The sequence below is a fragment of the Thalassophryne amazonica genome, chromosome 1 (genome assembly GCF_902500255.1).
Source record: "Thalassophryne amazonica chromosome 1, fThaAma1.1, whole genome shotgun sequence".
Taxonomy (NCBI): domain Eukaryota; kingdom Metazoa; phylum Chordata; class Actinopteri; order Batrachoidiformes; family Batrachoididae; genus Thalassophryne; species Thalassophryne amazonica.
Genome location: NC_047103.1, coordinates 149,424,310 through 149,442,375, shown reverse-complemented (window position 1 = coordinate 149,442,375; position 18,066 = coordinate 149,424,310). Strand labels below are relative to the sequence as shown.

Sequence of the window (18,066 nt, the reverse complement as noted above, 5' to 3'; positions counted from 1 at the left end):
TCCCCCAGTTCCTGTGCCAATGGTGTACATATTATGTATGGATTGGACGTGTGATGGATACAGGCGTTGGATCTGACAAAAGTAATCTGAGTGTCGTTCAGTGTCATGAACATTCAGGAGGGCTGATGTTTGACAGATCTGATGGAAAAGCCGTGTCACGGTAATGTCTGCGATATTAAACACAAGTTAAAATTTCCAATGCAGGTGGTGGATAAATGCCATCGTAGAGGAGTACACTTCCTTCACTCAGTTGTTTTTATTGATTCAGGTTTTCAATGTCCTTCTGTGTTGTTGACTCATGCAGTGTATAAGCCTTGAACACAGCCTCCACATACTACAGTTCTATTCCTAACTTTCCCTGAGTTGTCTTTATTTTTCCTTTTTCAATGGAACTTTCTATTTTTGTGACCTGAAGGGAAGAATATTTTCCCAGCTCTCATCACAAAGGAGGTGCAAAGAGGTTGTGAAACCCTTCTGGGTAGTGGTGGAAAGTGGGGTGGGGGGACGATACATGTCCTTGAACTGGATCTGTTAATGACTGAACAGGAAAGCAAGAAATTATGCAGTGCCTCTCTTCAGTACTTTGACTTGCTTGTTCTACGAATGGCACCTTTGCTTTGTTTTGTCTTATATGTGGCAAAGGCAAAGAATTGGAGCCTGGCACATGCTGGAAATGTTTTACATGTCTTGGAGAGCCTCTTTAGGTTCATGCAGGTGAATATCACCTCATTGGTGTTGTGTTATTGTGTATGCCTATTTGTGTCTTGACTGTGCCTGTGTGCACCTAACCTGAAAAATAGAGATAATGCAGTCCTACTTCAGAAAGGTGCCCCCTCCCTTTTTTGTTTTATATGCTGTAGTAGTAGGTAAAGCCTGAACTTTCTGTACAGATAAAGTCTATGTTTGTGTCCATCATTGTGTCAATCGTCATGCAAATGAACAAAGTGAGTTATCGCTGCAACTAATGATTATTCCCTTTAATGATTAATCTGACCTTTTTTGTTCTTAACATAAGCAGCTGTGGTCATATTGGCCACCACAGCTCTGAGATTGGCAACAAGGATTTGCAAGCAACTTTATAGACCTCTCTTTATTTTATGTTGGTCAACATGTTATGCCCACTAGATTCCGACTGATATATTAGTAAAGAAAATATAATATTTGTATTGCTGTTATTTTTGCTGATATGAAAATGTACAATTTACTAAATAAATAATGCAGAAAAACATTTTGTTGGAAATGTAGTCTGTCCAGCAGAGGGCACTCCAGCAGCATTGCTTACAATATTGTCAAGCATGGCTGGTACCTCGTCACCCCTTGGTCACAGTTACAAGAGACAGCAATAAAGCCACCAGCTACCATTCATTTTCAATCAGAGTGGGCGTTTTTCAGAGACAAAAGATAAGTGGTCGTTATGTCCATTGCTAGGCAGGACCAAAATAGATGAGAGGCCTATTTTATGCAAATCTTGAACAATACAACACAGCAACTGCCAGTCTAAGTGAAGGCAGCACAATGTCCGTGTGGTGTACGTTGGTTGATTGTTGGTTATAGTTATTTGAAACGAAGTTTATGTTTAAACAACAAAACATCAAACTTCAATTACGTTTCTTTGCAATAAGGGTTTGATAAGGAAATGGTAGTAATTAGGGGTGTAACAATACACAAAAATCACGGTTCGATACATACCTCGGTTTTGAGGTCACGGTCTGGTTCATTTTCGGTACAGTATGGGAACAAAATGCAAAGCCTAAATTTGCTTGTTGTTTAAACCAACAATTTATTGTAACATTATACAAACAGGAAAATAAAATAATTTCAAAGTGCTGCCTGGTAATAAGTTAAATAGAATGTTCTCAAGTAAACAACAAATATGTCAGTTGATGCTGTCAATTAATTTCCTGAAAGCTGTGCTCCTCATGCAGTGTGAATTCACTCTCTCACACACACACACACACACACACACACACACACACACACACACACACACACACACACACACACACACACACACACACACACACACACACACACAGTGTAAATATAAGGTCTTACCTGTGCATTTTAGGTTAGAAAAGTCGCTGTTTGGCACTCTGCGCCGTCAGATCAGTTAGCGGAGTGGAGTCTTCTCCCCCCCTCCTTCCCCACCGGTTCTCTGGCTTGGCTCAACAAGTTGAAAAAGGCAACGTGCCTCAATAACGTCTCATTTACCACAGCCACCATGCGATCCTGGCTGCGCACACGATGAAATGTCAAGAAAAAGTTATAAAATTACTCAGTTCTCCGTGTGGAGCAGGGACACTTTGTGTGCGCACTGGATGACGTGCGCGTCAGTATTTACATGTAACACTTCAGGGAAAAAGCATTTATGGTATGTATTTAATTAAAAGTTTAAAAAATCTTTCTGTCTAACATCTTTCTGTGTAAATATCTCATGTTACAACGTGGACACCCGCAGCTTATAGACGGGTGCGGCTTATTTATGTACAATTTCTTTTTTCCTTTTTAAAATTGGTGGGTACGGCTAATTTTCAATTTCAATTTATTTTCATTGATATAGCGCCAAATCACAACAAGGCTGCCTCAAGGTGCTTCATGCAAGTAAGGTCTTACCTTACTTACTAACCTTACTAACCCCCAGAGCAACAGTGGTAAGTGGATGAGATTACCAGCAGTTATCGGCATGTATAACTGAGTATCATCAGCTTAGTATAACTGAGTATCATCAGCATCGGCAGTGAAAGGTAACCCCAAAATGCCGCAAAATGTGCCCAAGAGGTGCTATATAAAGGGAGAAAAGCAGGCAGCCTAAGACAGATCCCTGTGGAACCCTAAATTTCATGTCACTTAAGGTTAGAGGTAGTGTTATTGTACAAAACACAGAACGACTGCTCAGGTATGACATCAACCATGCAAGGGCACTCCAGGTAATCCCAAAATGATTCTCCAGGCTATCGAGTAGAATATGATGATCCACAGTATATCCACATTGATTAAATATCACAAATCCCTATTTATCACTACAGTCTAAAATCCAGCATCATGTGTCAAATACCCAGCTATCCAGTTTCAAGTAAAACAAGCATGTTGACTACCCTTCAGTACTTGATAGTAAATTCTACTATTGATCATTACTTTTAAAAAGGGAGAACTAATATTTTCATGTTAATACCTCTCTGTGTACAATATTTTGTTACATTGTCTCTCACATAAAGGATGTCAGCAGCTCTTTATCTGGCACTTCTTGGATTAACGTTTTCTTTCCACATCTTGGATGCGCTTTCTCTTTTATTCTGCAGGAGCTTCTTCTCCAGGTTTGAATGATATGACTTTTTCATTCTTGCACTTTGCCATTTCTTTATACAGTTCCTTATCATTTTGAAGGTCTGAAGTGAAGTATTTTTTTTTCCTTTTAAAGCACATGTATCATTCAGTGCATTGGTTACAAAATGTATGCAGTAGTGTTCAGAATAATAGTACTGCTATGTGACTAAAAAGATTAATCCAGGTTTTGAGTATATTTCTTATTGTTACATGGGAAACAAGGTACCAGTAGATTCTCACAAATCCAACAAGACCAAGCATTCATGATATGCACACTATTAAGGCTATGAAATTGGGCTGTTAGTAAAAAAAAGTGGAAAAGGGGGTGTTCACAATAAAAGTAGTGTGGCATTCAGTCAGTGAGTTCGTCAGTTTTGTGGAACAAACAGGTGTGAATCAGGTGTCCCCTATTTAAGGATGAAGCCAGCACCTGTTGAACATGCTTTTCTCTTTGAAAGCCTGAGGAAAAAGGGACGTTCAAGACATTGTTCAGAAGAACAGCATAGTTTGATTAAAAAGTGGAGAGGGGAAAACTTATACGCAGGTGCAAAAAATTATAGGCTGTTCATCTACAGTCATCTCCAGTGCTTTAAAATGGAAAAAAAACAAAAAAAACAGAGACGTGTGGATGAAAACGGAAAACAACCATCAAAATGGATAGAATAATAACCAGAATGGCAAAGGCTCACCCATTGATCAGCTCCAGGATGATCAAAGACAGTCTGGAGTTACCTGTAAGTGCTGTGACAGTTAGAAGATGCCTGTGTGAAGCTAATTTATTTGCAAGAATTCCCCGCAAAGTCCCTCTGTTAAATAAAAGACATGCAGAAGAAGTTACAATTTGCCAAAGAACACATCAGCTGGCCTAAAGAGAAATGGAGGAATATTTTGTGGACTGATGAGAGTACAATTGTTCTTTTTGGGTCCAAGGGCCGCAGACAGTTTGTGATACGACCCCCAAACTCTGAATTCAAGCCACAGTTCACAGTGAAGACAGTGAAGCATGGTGGTGCAAGCATCATGATATGGGCATGTTTCTCCCACTATGGTGTTGGGCCTATATATCACATACCAGGTATCATGGATCAGTTTGGATATGTCAAAATACTTGAAGAGGTCATGTTGCCTTATGCTGAAGAGGACATGCCCTTGAATTGGGTGTTTCAACAAGACAATGACCCCAAGCACACTAGTAAATGAGCAAAATCTTGGTTCCAAACCAACAAAATTAATGCCTCGCAGATGTGAAGAAATCATGAAAAACTGTGGTTATACAACTAAATACTAGTTTAGTGATTCACAGGATTGCTAAAAAAGCAGTTTGAACATAATAGTTTTGAGTTTGTAGCGTCAACAGCAGATGCTACTATTATTGTGAACACCCCCTTTTCTACTTTTTTTTTACTAATAGCCCAATTTCATAGCCTTAAGAGTGTGCATATCATGAATGCTTGGTCTTGTTGGATTTGTGAGAATCTACTGAATCTACTGGTACCTTGTTTACCATGTAACAATAAGAAATATACTCAAAACCTAGATTAATCTTTTTAGTCACATAGCACTACTATTATTCTGAACACTACTGTAAATATAATGCAATGCTAAAATACCCTCTGCCGTATGAGCATTTAATCAGTGAAAGAGTGTATAGAAAGAATGTGGCCTTTTGACCCCTTACAATAGGCCAAGGTTAGCCATCTTTGAACTTGTCCAAGGTCTGTGTCCAAAGAATGCTCCCTGAGAATTTGATGGCCCTGGCAGTAATAAGACTGGACTTAGGCTGAGCGCGGTTGGACGGACGCAGTCTTTGCAATACCCAATGACCATATTTTGGCCTAGAGTAAAAATGGAAGGAGCTTATAGAATGGGTAGAAAAATCATTTTGTATAAGTGTGTAAAGTGTGTAGTGTATAAGTTCGGAACAGTATTGTGTGCAACTTAAAGGACATGTTGCACATAATTCAAAACAACTCAGATTTTGGCTATTAGAGGTCAAGTGATGATATACCTTCATTAATTTGTGCATTTCTGTGAAATGTCTGTCAGCAAACGCCAGTCAAAATAAACAGCTACTGAGACTGTCAAAAACAAAGTACAGCACAAATTTTTCTGTATGTTTGTGAGTGTTTATGGCAGTATTTATGTCACTCTAGGTAAATGTTTAATGGAATGTAGACAAATTGTTGCTAACATTAAGAATGGTGCAAATGTTACATACAGTGCATCTGGAAAGTACTCACAGCGCTTCGTTTTTTGTACTCTTTGTTATATTACAGCCTTTTTCCAAAATTCAGTAAATTCTTTTTTTTCCTTCAGAATTCTATGTGCAACACCCCATAATGACAACATGAAGCAAAAGTTTTATTTAAATTTTTGGAAATTTATTAAAAATAATAATAATAAAAAACTAAGAAACAACATGTACATAAGTATTCACACCATTTGCTCAATACTTTGTTGATGTGCCTTTGGCAGCAATTACAGCCTCAGGTCTTCGCGAATATGATGACACAAGCTTGGTGCACCTATCTTTGGTCAGTTTTGCCCATTCCTCTTTGCAGCATCTCTCAAGCTCCTTCACATTGGATGGGGAGAGATGTTCAATCAGATTCAGGTTTGGGCTCATGCTGGGCCACTTAGAGACAGTCGCAGAGTTGTCCTGAAGCCACTCCTTTGATATCTTGGCTATGTGCTTAGGGTCATTGTCCTGCTGAAAGATGAACTGTCCCCCCAGTCTGAGGTCAAGACCGCTCTGGAGCAGGTTTTTTTCCAGGATGTCGCTGTACATTGCTGCATTCATCTTACCCTCAATCCTTCAGTCTCCCAGTTCCTTCTGCTGAAAAACATCCCCACAGCATGATGCTGCCACCACCTTGCTTCACTGTAGGGATGGTTCCTGGTTTCCTCCAAACGTTATGCCTGGCATTCACGCCAAGGAGTTCAATCTTTGTCTCTTCAGACCAGAGAATTTTGTTTCTCATGGTCTGAGAGTCCTTCAGGTGCCTTTGGCAAACTCCAGGCGGGCTGCCATGTGCCTTTTACTAAGGAGTGGCTTCTGTCTGGCCACTCTACAATACAGGCCTGATTAGTGGATTGCTGCAGAGATGGTTGTCCTTCTGGAAGGTTCTCCTCTTTCCAGAGAGGAATGCTGGATCTCTGACAGAGTGACCATTTTGGGTTTTTGGCCACCTCCCTGACTAAGGCCCTTCTTCCCCGATCGCTCAGTTTAGACGGGTGTCCAGCTCTAGGAAGAGTCCTGGTGGGGTTCTTCCATTTATGGATGGTGGAGGACACTGTGCTCATTGGGACCTTCAAAGCAGCATAAATGTTTCTGTACCCTTCCCCAGATTTGTGCCTTGAGACAGTCCTGTCTCGGAGGACTACAGACAAATCCTTTGACTTCCTGCTTGGTTTGTGCACATGCACTATGTAGACAGGTGTGTGCCTTTTCATATCATGTCCAATCAACCGAATTAAGCTGTAGAAACATCTCAAAGATAATTAGTGAAAACGGGATGCACCTGAGCTCAGTTTTTACGAAGGTGGTGAATTCTTATGTACATATGATTTCTTTTTTTGTTTCTTTTTAATAACATCTAAAAAATATATATATATTTTTTTTACATTGTCATTATGGGATATTATGTGTAGAATTCTGAGGGGAAAAAATGAATTTCATCCATTTTGGAATAAGGCTGTAATGTAACAAAATGTGGGGAAAAGTGAAGCACTGTGAATATTTTCCGGATGCACTGTAACTGTGATGATTTGTCTTAATGGCTCGTTATGCCTCGATGGCTGAAGCCCCAAAGGGGGCTTATGTTGTGGAGGTGTATGTCTGTGTTTATCTGTCCATCTGTCCCTCCCTCCCTCAAAAGGTATAAGTGTTCTGTAATTGACTCCTCCCACATTTTTAGGAGGAATTTTGTGATGTTATCAGAATGTAGCAAGCACTTGTACCAAAGCAGCATTGTCATCGGGGGATATTGTACTCTCTGAACACTTTTTATTTTAAAGTGATAACTGTGTTAATTTTCATGCCGTCACGGTAACAGAGCAGCCGTTCTTTACTGTGAGAAGATGGACTGTGTGTTCATGTTGTTCAGTCATGACAGCAGCCTTTTAAAAACCGTCTCGACAAGAGGCACAGCTTTGTGCACGCTCAGAACAAACCCCATTTTTCGTGCATGCGCAGATACACTCATCACTCATCTTCAACTGCTTTTCTGGGTTTAGGTCGTAGGGGCAATAGCTCCAGCAGGGGACCCCAGACTTCCCTTCCCTTACCCAGGCCAGTGTGAAGATATAATCTCGCCACCTAGTCCTGGGTCTTCCCCGGGGTCTCCTCCCAGATGAACGTGCCTGGAACACCTTCCTAGGGAAGCGCCCAGGAGGCATCCTTACCAGATGCCCAAACCACCTCAGCTGGCTTCTTTCAACATGAAGGAGCAGCGACTGTACTCCGAGCAGGCATCCATTTTGAAATGATGCCTGCAACATGTAATGTTAATCAAACATGTTAATCAAAAAAGCTGGTACAGTGGTATGTTTACCACTGTGTTACATCACCTTTCCTTCTAACAACACTCGATAAGCTTTGGGAACCGAGGACACAAATTGTTGAAGCTTTGTCAGTGGAAATCTTTCCCATTCTTGATTGATGTACGACTTCAGTTGTTCAACAGTCCAGGGTCTCCATTGTTGTATTTTGCTCTTCATAATGTGCCACACATTTTCAGTGGGCAACAGGTCTGGACTGCAGGTTGGCCAGTCTAGTACCCGCACTCTTTTACTACGAAGCTACACTGTTATAACACGTGCAGAATGTGGCTTGGCATTGTCTTGCTGAAATAAGCAGGGACGTCCCTGAAAAAGATGTTGCTTAGATGGCAGCATGTGTTGCTCCAAAACCTGGATGTACCTTTCAGCATTGATGGTGTCATCACAGATGTGTAAGTTGCCCATACCATGGGCACTAACACACCCCCATACCATCACAGATGCTGGCTTTTGAACTTTGCGCTGGTAACAATCTGGATGGTCTTTTTCCTCTTTTGTCCGGAGGACACGACGTCCATCATTTCCAAAAACAATTTGAAATGTGGACTCATCAGACCACAGCACACTTTTACACTTTGCGTCTGTCTATTTCAAATGAGCTCAGGCCCAGAGAAGGCGGCGTTTCTAGATGTTGTTGATGTATTGCTTTCGCTTTGCATGGTAGAGTTTTAACTTGCACTTGTAGATGTAGCGACAAACTGTGTTAACCGACAATGGTTTTCTGAAGCGTTCCTGAGCCCACGCGGTAAGATCCTTTACACAATGATGTCGGCTTTTAATGCATTGCCGTCTGAGGGATCGAAGGTCACGGGCATTCAATGTTGGTTTTTGGCCTTGTCGCTTATGTGTAGAAAGTTCTCCAGATTCTCTGAATCTTCTGATTATATTATGGACTGTAGATGATGGAATCCCTAAATTCCTTGCAATTAAACATTGAGAAACATTGTTCTTAAACTGTTCAACTATTTTTTCACACAGTTGTTCACAAAGTGGTGATCCTCGCCCCATCTTTGCTTGTGAATGGCTGAGCCGTTTGGGGATGCTTCTTTTATACCCAATCATGACACTCACCTGTTTTCAATTAACCTGTTCATCTGTGGAATGTTCCAAACAGGTGTTCTTGAGCATTCATCAACTTTCCTAGTCTTTTGTCTCAACTTTTTTGAAATGTGTTGCAGGCATCCATTTCAAAATGAGCAAATATTTGCACAAAAACAATAAAGTTTTATCAGTTTGAACATTAAATATCTTGTCTTTGTGGTATATTCAATTGAATGTAGGTTGAAAAGGATTTGCAAATCATTGTATTCTGTTTTTATTTACATTTCACACAACATCCAAATTTTATTGGAATTGGGGTTGTCGTTCTTTCGGTCATGACCCAACCCTCATGACCATAGGTGAAGGTAGGAATGAAGATTCACCAGTAGATCGAGAACTTCGCCTTTTGGCTTAGCTCCCTTTTTCATCACAACAGTACGGCAGAGCGAATGCAATACTGCCCCTGCTGCACAGATTCTCCAGCCAAACGCTTCATTGTCCCCTCACTCATGCGCAGATAGCGACTATACAAATCTGGTATGATGGTCATCTCAGTACGTGACACCGAGTTAAAACAGTGTCCTGCTCTGTTATAGACAGCAGACTGATCACACATCTGGGTCCAAAATCTGACAGACTCTCTCAAAAAATGAAAAGAGTTGGACGTGAAGGGTGTCGTCTCCTCTCAAGCCCCTTTCACACCGGACTTGTGCAGAGTTGCATTGTGCTGCGTATCTAGTACTCAGGAATGGTACGTTGTGTGGAGAGAGAGAAAGAGAGAGAGAGTGTTTCCATAAAACTAGAACACTTAAAAGTATATTCAGCATTTAAAATGTTGGACACAAATGAAATTCTGAAAATGACGCCACATATTTGTTCCTGTTAATTCTTTATTAACAATCATAATAATGTAAAATATGCACTATAAAAAGCTGTAATAATTAATTTTTCAGTGGGATTTCAGATATCACTGCTTATTTAGATGGGTTTATGTTGTATTTCATAGGGAATTGTAACAAAATTAAGAAAATATTTTATCCTGCACTAAGGATTTTGTGTTGAATCAAAAATCTGAGTTTTACTTTATTCCGTATTCCTCTGCAAAATCATTGGCTATTTCCTCAAAAACAATGAAGTACAGCATACATTTGACATAAACCATATACTAATCAAAGTATTTCATGGTGTTGTGAGGTGCTGCCAGCTGTGCTATTCTTGGATCTCTGAAGTGAAGCAGATGAGATCCTGATTAGTGGTGGGCTGGGAGACCACTTGGAAACATCAGGAGCTTGGAGCATGTTTCTCCCTGTAGAACTGGAGGTTCTTCAGGAAGAACATCTGGCATAAAGCCAGTGTCAAATCCCAGTGGGGTTCTGTACCAGATCCTCATTGGGATTTGACACTGGATTTGATCCTCATTAAGACACCCAATGAGCATCTGTATCAAATCCTCACTGGGTGTCATTGTCTTTTTGGAACACCCAGTGGTGTCTAGGTTTCAACAGTCTAGCTAATGGTTTGAGATATTTCCAGAGGAATTCTGGGATAGTCGTCCATTGTTATTTCATCTACTTTGTGCAATGCACGAGTTCCCAGAGCATGATGCTGCCACTACCACGCTGAGCAGATTTTAGGCAGGTGAGGCATCCAAATCCACTTTTAGTCTTTGTTTTTTTTGTTTTTTTAACACTGGTCAACTGTGAACTTTAGTCAAGATTCTTGACTAAAGTTCACAGCTCAAGATTGAAGGTGTTTGTTTTGCAGCAGGAGCTTCTTTCTTGAACAGCAGCCAGTCAGTGCACAGAGTTGTAAAACTCACTTGAGTGTACACTGTGACGCTGATGTTCCAGGAGCTTCCACTTCATGGTGGTTCCTGGGTTATTCGTAACCATCTCAAACAATTTGCTCTCAGATGAGGGTAACAGTTTGGGTCTTCTTCCAGACTCTGGCAAAGTGGCTACAACTCCCAGTAACTTGTGCCTATGTACAATAAAGAGGAATATGTATTTTTAAGACACCTGGTAACCTACAGTTTTATTATATCATGTAAATATGATAGGAAAGATAAAAAACATAAGTCAAAGTCTTTACAAATGAAAATAACCGTTCTGAATATGAAATAATTAAAAATGAGCAACACTAAGCAATGAAAAATGCCCAAAGACAGAAGCCACAATAGCTCAGTTTGTACATTGTGTTCTCCACTAACTGAAATAGTTGGGTTTGATAACTGAGTGCAGGTACCCTGAAAACCCTGAATACTACTCAATGTTAGGGCACATTGCCTCTTGTGACTTAACACAAATGGGAGTTAGAGCTGTAGAAAAAGAAGTGCTCAGCATTAAAATCTTGGCATACCTTCAAAACAGAATTGTAGTTGGTGAACACTTCTATTCTTTTACAAGAGCGTGTAGCTCATTCTGTTATCTCACGGATCATTATCTTTGGTTGCCTTTTTGAAATTATGCATTTCACTGTAAACCTACAAAATAATTAACTTTTATCCATCAGAACAGGCCAAATATGTGAAATCTAAATGCTCTTGTCATTTGATTTGTTATCCATCTGTCAAACAAATTTCAATTTCATGTCTGTTATTGACAGAGAAAAAAGCACATGTGCACTGAAACGATGTGGTGCGTAAGGCTTTTGCAGAGCAGTACATGTAATGTGGCTGAAATGGTATGGACAATATAACCTCTTTTAAACTTTTGTTTTTGTTGACAGTAGGAGTCGAGGCGTGTTGTTGTTATGATAAAGTGCGACTCCAGCACTGTCCTCCAATGTGACAAAAATAGCTGTGCTTGTGTGTCATTATTACTGTATTTCTTTATTTTTTTAGGGGCATCAGCAGCAGTAAGGTGACCATACTGGGATACGGCCTGCTCACCACAGATGCACGCCCCCTGGTGGAGGCTCTGACAGGGCAGAAATTCTCTGTGGTCGTGGTGGATGAGTCACATTACCTCAAATCCAGGAATGCAGCACGTACTAAGATTCTGGTTCCTCTCATTCAGAGTGCCAAAAGGGCGATTCTGCTGACTGGTACCCCCGCTCTTGGACGGCCTGAAGAGGTAGAAACAAATAAAAATCTGACTACTGTATATAATATCGTGACCCTGTATGTTAAAATGCTGGTTGCAACAAATGTAGAATTCAGGGGGAAGAAGCTGTTTTACTTCTCTGACAACACGAACCTCGTCGCCATTATAATAAAACTACTTTCAACTTCTACTGTGAAGTTTTGACTCAAAATTAAACATGCCTATAGACAAAATTGGAACATCTTATTTCACAAAAGAATGCTGGGACCCCACTCATGAGTGGGGGATTAGTAGGCCAGAGAGCTAGTGTGGCTTTGCTGTCTCATTTTATAGCAAGGTACATCACCATGGTAACTTAGCCTGCAGTGCATGAGCTGCTCCGAAGCAGGTTATACTCTGATCCAAATGTACAAGAAGCCAATTAACTCTCTCCAGCATCACTTATCCTCGAGGATCCTATGGACTTATTTCAATAACCTTTGTTGCAAAATCTTCATTTACAAAGCCTGATATGAACAGGCACTAGGCTGCAATAAATGAGACAAGTAATAAAAAGAAGCGCACAGGGGGAAACGATTGAATTTAGAAACAATAAGGAAGGCTCTTCACAGGACAACAGTGTTTGGAGAACAGTGGAGCCATTTCACGCTCCATAATGATTTATTATATCATGTTATATATGGTTTGTTTGTTTGTTTGTTTGGAGCAGGAGATTGCAGACATATTCTATCACTGCGGCTGCAGACCATAAAGTAGAGTTTGTGAATAGAAACTCTTTGTAGCACCTCAGTGTGAAACGGGCTGTAATGTATCAGTGCGAAGTGCTGCATGTCCGCTCCATCCCAGTGACGGGCCACAGATAAAGTTTGTGCTTACTTTCCTTCTCATCCTCATCAGCTGCAGCAAAAGTTTCTCCTTTTTTGTAACTTACATGCATCAGCAAATTTTTTTTAAAGTACAAAGGAAACTAGAAGGTGCACTGAGAGAGAGCACATACCCCTGCCAGAGGAATGACAGCAAACTGCACCCCCTGTAAACCAGTTTTAATCTTGGGATTTTGGGTAATATGCATAAAGATTTTTTTGTAACGTTAAAAGGAAATTAAAGAAATAAAACTAGAAATTATGTAGATCTGGATTTTTCCAAAAAAAAATTGATCTGTTCGGTGAAATATGACATTTTTTTATTGTTTTTATTGATTGTTTTTGTGCTATTTTATTACAGAAATTAATCAGTTTAAAATGTGATTTGTATATATGTCTACTGTCTGGTACACAACAAAACTGTGTGTTGCATTTGATTAATCTATAGTAAATTGGCACCTAATAAAATGCAGCTACAAAAGATGTGTATTTTCAAAAGATGAAAGAAATTGTGTGTTTCTGAAGGTCAAAGGTATTTTGCCGGTTAAATATGCCAAGAAATTTTCTAAAAGTACTGTATATTATCCAAGGTCCAACAATCTTCCAGAACAGGATATGTGCTGTCTGAAGGATAACTGGATCTGTACACTTCGACAATTGCACTCAGATATGTTAATCCTTCAGAAAGCCTCTGATTTGAGGCCATTGTCAGAATAGCAGTGCGCCCGATATCAGTGCACCCTGGCTGTTAAAGGAGTGACAGTGACAAACTGATTGGTTTAATGCACGCGGCACCCAAACCTCAACCCTGATTACTAAAGAGACTCATTACAACTATATTAAGGCCCCGTCACACCTTGACGATGTACCCAGCGTATGCCAACCATATTAAAAAATGCTGGCTTACAGTAGTGTTCAGAATAATAGTAGTGCTATGTGACTAAAAAGATTAATCCAGGTTTTGAGTATATTTCTTATTGTTACATGGGAAACAAGGTACCAGTAGATTCAGTAGATTCTCACAAATCCAACAAGATCAAGCATTCATGATATGCACACTCTTAAGGCTATGAAATTGGGCTATTAGTAATAAAAAAAAAAAGTAGAAAAGGGGGTATTCACAATAATAGTAGCATCTGCTGTTGACGCTACAAATTCAAAACTGTTATGTTCAAACTGCTTTTTTAGCAATCCTGTGAATCACTAAATTAGTATTTAGTTGTATAACCACAGTTATTCATGATTTCTTCACATGTGCGCGGCATTAATTTTGTTGGTTTGGAACCAAGATTTTGCTTGTTTACTAGTGTGCTTGGGGTCATTGTCTTGTTGAAACACCCATTTCAAGGGCATGTCCTCTTCAGCATAAGGCAACATGACCTCTTCAAGTATTTTGACATATCCAAAGTGATCCATGATACCTGGTATGCGATATATAGGCCCAACACATAGTAGGAGAAACATGCCCATATCATGATGCTTGCACCACCATGCTTCACTGTCTTCACTGTGAACTGTGACTTGAATTCAGGGTTTGGGGGTCGTCTCACAAACTGTCTGCGGCCCTTGGACCCAAAAAGAACAATTTTACTCTCATCAGTCCACAAAATATTCCTCCATTTCTCTTTAGGCCAGTTGAAGTGTTCTTTGGCAAATTGTAACCTCTTCTGCACGTCTTTTATTTAACAGAGGGACTTTGCGGGGGATTCTTGCAAATAAATTAGCTTCACACAGGCGTCTTCTAACTGTCACAGCACTTACAGGTAACTCCAGACTGTCTTTGATCATCCTGGAGCTGATCAATGGGGGAGCCTTTGCCATTCTGGTTATTCTTCTATCCATTTTGATGGTTTTCTGTTTTCTTCCACGCTTCTCTGTTTTTTTTGTCCATTTTAAAGCATTGGAGATGATTGTAGATGAACAACAGCCTATACTTTTTGCACCTGCGTATAAGTTTTCCCCTCTCCAATCAACTTTTTAATCAAACTACGCTGTTCTTCTGAATGATGTCTTGAACATCCCATTTTCCTCAGGCTTTCAAAGAGAAAAGCATGTTCAACAGGTGCTGGCTTCATCCTTAAATAGGGGACACCTGATTCACACCTGTTTGTTCCACAAAATTGACAAACTCACTGACTGAATGCCACACTACTATTATTGTGAACACCCCCTTTTCTACTTTTTTTTTTACTAATAGCCCGATTTCATAGCCTTAAGAGTGTGCATATCATGAATGCTTGGTCTTGTTGGATTTGTGAGAATCTACTGAATCTACTGGTACCTTGTTTCCCATGTAACAATAAGAAATATACTCAAAACCTGGATTAATCTTTTTAGTCACATAGCACTACTATTATTCTGAACACTACTGTAAGTCCAATAAGTTAAGAGTAAGTTTTTTATAAGTTAAGAGCAATTTGAAGCATGTTGAAACACCCCAAAGCTCATTGATGTACGTCCTGATAAACGGAGCTCCTCAAAAAATTTTGGGCATGCTGAAAATTTTCAGCACATGCCAGCGTGTGACTCATACATCCCACACATGCTGGACATAAGTTGAAGTTATGTGATTGTTGGCAGACGTAATTTACTAATAAGTCTAAGTCAGTCCATTAATGCTGTCCACTGACTGGCTGAAAGCTGCGGTCCGTATGCAGAACGACTGTTTCATTCACACACGTAGTATCTGACCTGTTCATTTCAGTACAATTCACCATCACAGACGGACATGAACCCACATAAAGCTCTTGATTTTTAATAATGACCTTGGAAAATCCTTTAATTCATCGCTGGAAAAGTAGCGTTTTAAAGCAAGTCCCTCTGTGGTTTTTCCTTCTCCAGGTGCATTTCTCAGAGGATGCTGGCGCTGCACTCTAATCACACAGGAGTTCTGTGATGATTTAAACTTTTAAAGTGCCATCGCTGTGGTGTGATCATCAGACGACCTGATTGATCAGGGTGATCATGCCTGATTAATGTGCTGTTTAAACATTTAAAGTGCCATGGATGTCGGTGATCACCACGCCGACAGATCACACAGCACTTCCTTCAGATCACACCTGATTGCAGTCAACTGGCACTTTAAAAGTTTAAATCATCACAACGTTTCATTATTCAGGTCCGTGATGACCTGATCAGTGGATGATCAGGTCCACTGATCAGGAAGCAGCCGACGGTGTCCACATTTAAAGAGACACCACTTCCTTCATTCACGGCAGCATTTCCCACAGCCAGTCCACTCATCAGCATTCTGTGCACAATGAAAATGGTCCACCAAGTTAAAAAATGAAAATTAAAAAAAAAAAATAATAATGTTAAATTACTCTGTTACTGACGCACCACACCCTGCAGTACTGACCAGAATCACTGGGTTGAAACTGGGCTGTTGGCATACGCTGGATAATCGTCAAGGTGTGACAGCTGCACTAATTTATTAGACGTATACCAGCGGGCACCAGAGTTTTTAACATGGCTGGCATACGCAGGCTAAATCGTTAAGGTGTGACAGGGCCTTTACGCCTTGCATTTCACTTCGTGCTCAGCTTACGTGGCCTGTAAATAGCAAAGTGGAGTTGGACATGCCCCACATATGCCTGCAGTATGTGCTCTAGACAGTGCACTATGGATCATTAAGATAAGGCCCAGTGTGTATTATATATGGTTCAATGGAATGTTTCTCATATAATGACTGTTATTCCCACAAAGTTTCAGAAAAAGCAGGACATAAGTTTCTTAGTAATTTTGGGCATCTTATTGAGATTGCCTTGCTGATGATTGACTCCCCTTTTTAAATAGTTGCAAGCCCAGATGGCGGTAATTAAAGACCTATAGAGGCTGTACTGTACACCCTGTTCACAAATAGTTCCAACAAAAGACCCCACAAGCATTCATAAACACCGGCGCTGCTTTCCTTAATTAATTGCTGCTCGCTTTTGTGATCTGAATCTGTCTACACTGCATGCTATTTGTTACAGATTCTGTCCCTCTTGTGTAAAGACATTTATAGCCGTGTTTTGAAAGTTAAGTTGCTGAACAGCTTATTTAGCTACTTATCAAGTAATGACATTGTTGTTTGGAGTTACACGCACGTTGAATTATCTTTGCCAGACATTTGCTCAGTTGCCACATCAGTGTGAGGGAAACTTAATTATTGGCTTGACCCGATCATAATGATTAAAAGAGTGGCTAATTAATTCCAAAACTGAGAGAAGTAGCACTTGTGAGAAGTCTTGAAGAAAGAAGGTGTGTGCACGAGTGTGCGTGCATCATCCGTGCATGTGTACAATGAATGCCATCCTGTCTTTGCCACTGCCTGACTGTCGTGGTGAGGTTAGTTTTTAGATATCATCTCTCTCCCTCTCGCTGCCACTAGAATTTGAAACTGAATATAACATTTTATCATCCCCAGCATAAACCTGATAAGCCCTGTCCCTGCCTGTGTGCCAGTCTCCTCACTGCCATCATTACACACTGTGGCTCTGACATCGAGTTAGCACACAGCTCAGGGCATGCTGCACCGTTCATGATGTGCCCTCATTCCGCCCACCTATTATATCAACAGTTTGAGGGGGGAAATGCAAAGCTCCTGTTAAACAAGCGCTGGATTTGGAGCTGCGCTCTCATGGCGGCTGCTCATTCCCTTCGCTTTGCTGATGATTACCTGTCATTACTTCAGAAATTGCTGCAAACTGTGTAAATTGACAGAGATGTGTGTGTATATGTGTGTGTGTGTGTGTGTGTGTGTGTGTATATACCGGCATGCCTGCGATGTATACGCTACTTATTGTATGAAAAAGCTTTCATATTTTTGTAAGCTGTTGCACTGCAATGTTTGTATGAGAAATAAAGCAATTAACTGTTAAAAATGAAGTGGTGCAGAGCTGCAAGCACAGTCTTTTGGGAAGTGGTGTTCATGACTAATAATTTTTATGCCGTTAGTTAGTTAATGGGCATAGGGCGATTTTTCTTTATCCATGCTTAGTTTAATTTTCAAATCAGATCTGTTTGCAAATTCTGTGGCGTCACCTGTTCAATTGGCGTTGACACAAATTGTGATATTGTTGCACGGAAAACCAACGTTGAACTAGGCGAAGGACAACAAGACCTTCAATATGCTGAGCACAAGATGCACCGCATGACAGTAGACTAATCATGTGCACAGGTACAATCTGTGTTTGAAACCTAGGAAGAGGAAAAAATAAAGCGTAGGCTGTGTTGAGTGATGGTGTGCAGCT

At 40.3% G+C, this 18,066-nt stretch overlaps 1 protein-coding gene across 1 annotated transcript in view; it reads left to right on the top strand.

Annotated features, from left to right (window-relative positions):
• zranb3 (zinc finger, RAN-binding domain containing 3) overlaps positions 1 to 18,066 on the top strand; it is a 320,504-nt gene that overhangs the window by 62,952 nt on the left and 239,486 nt on the right. The window contains exon 5 of the mRNA XM_034175776.1: positions 11,768 to 11,999. Coding sequence (XP_034031667.1) covers positions 11,768 to 11,999 — 232 coding nt within the window. The remainder of the gene's footprint in view (positions 1 to 11,767; positions 12,000 to 18,066) is intronic.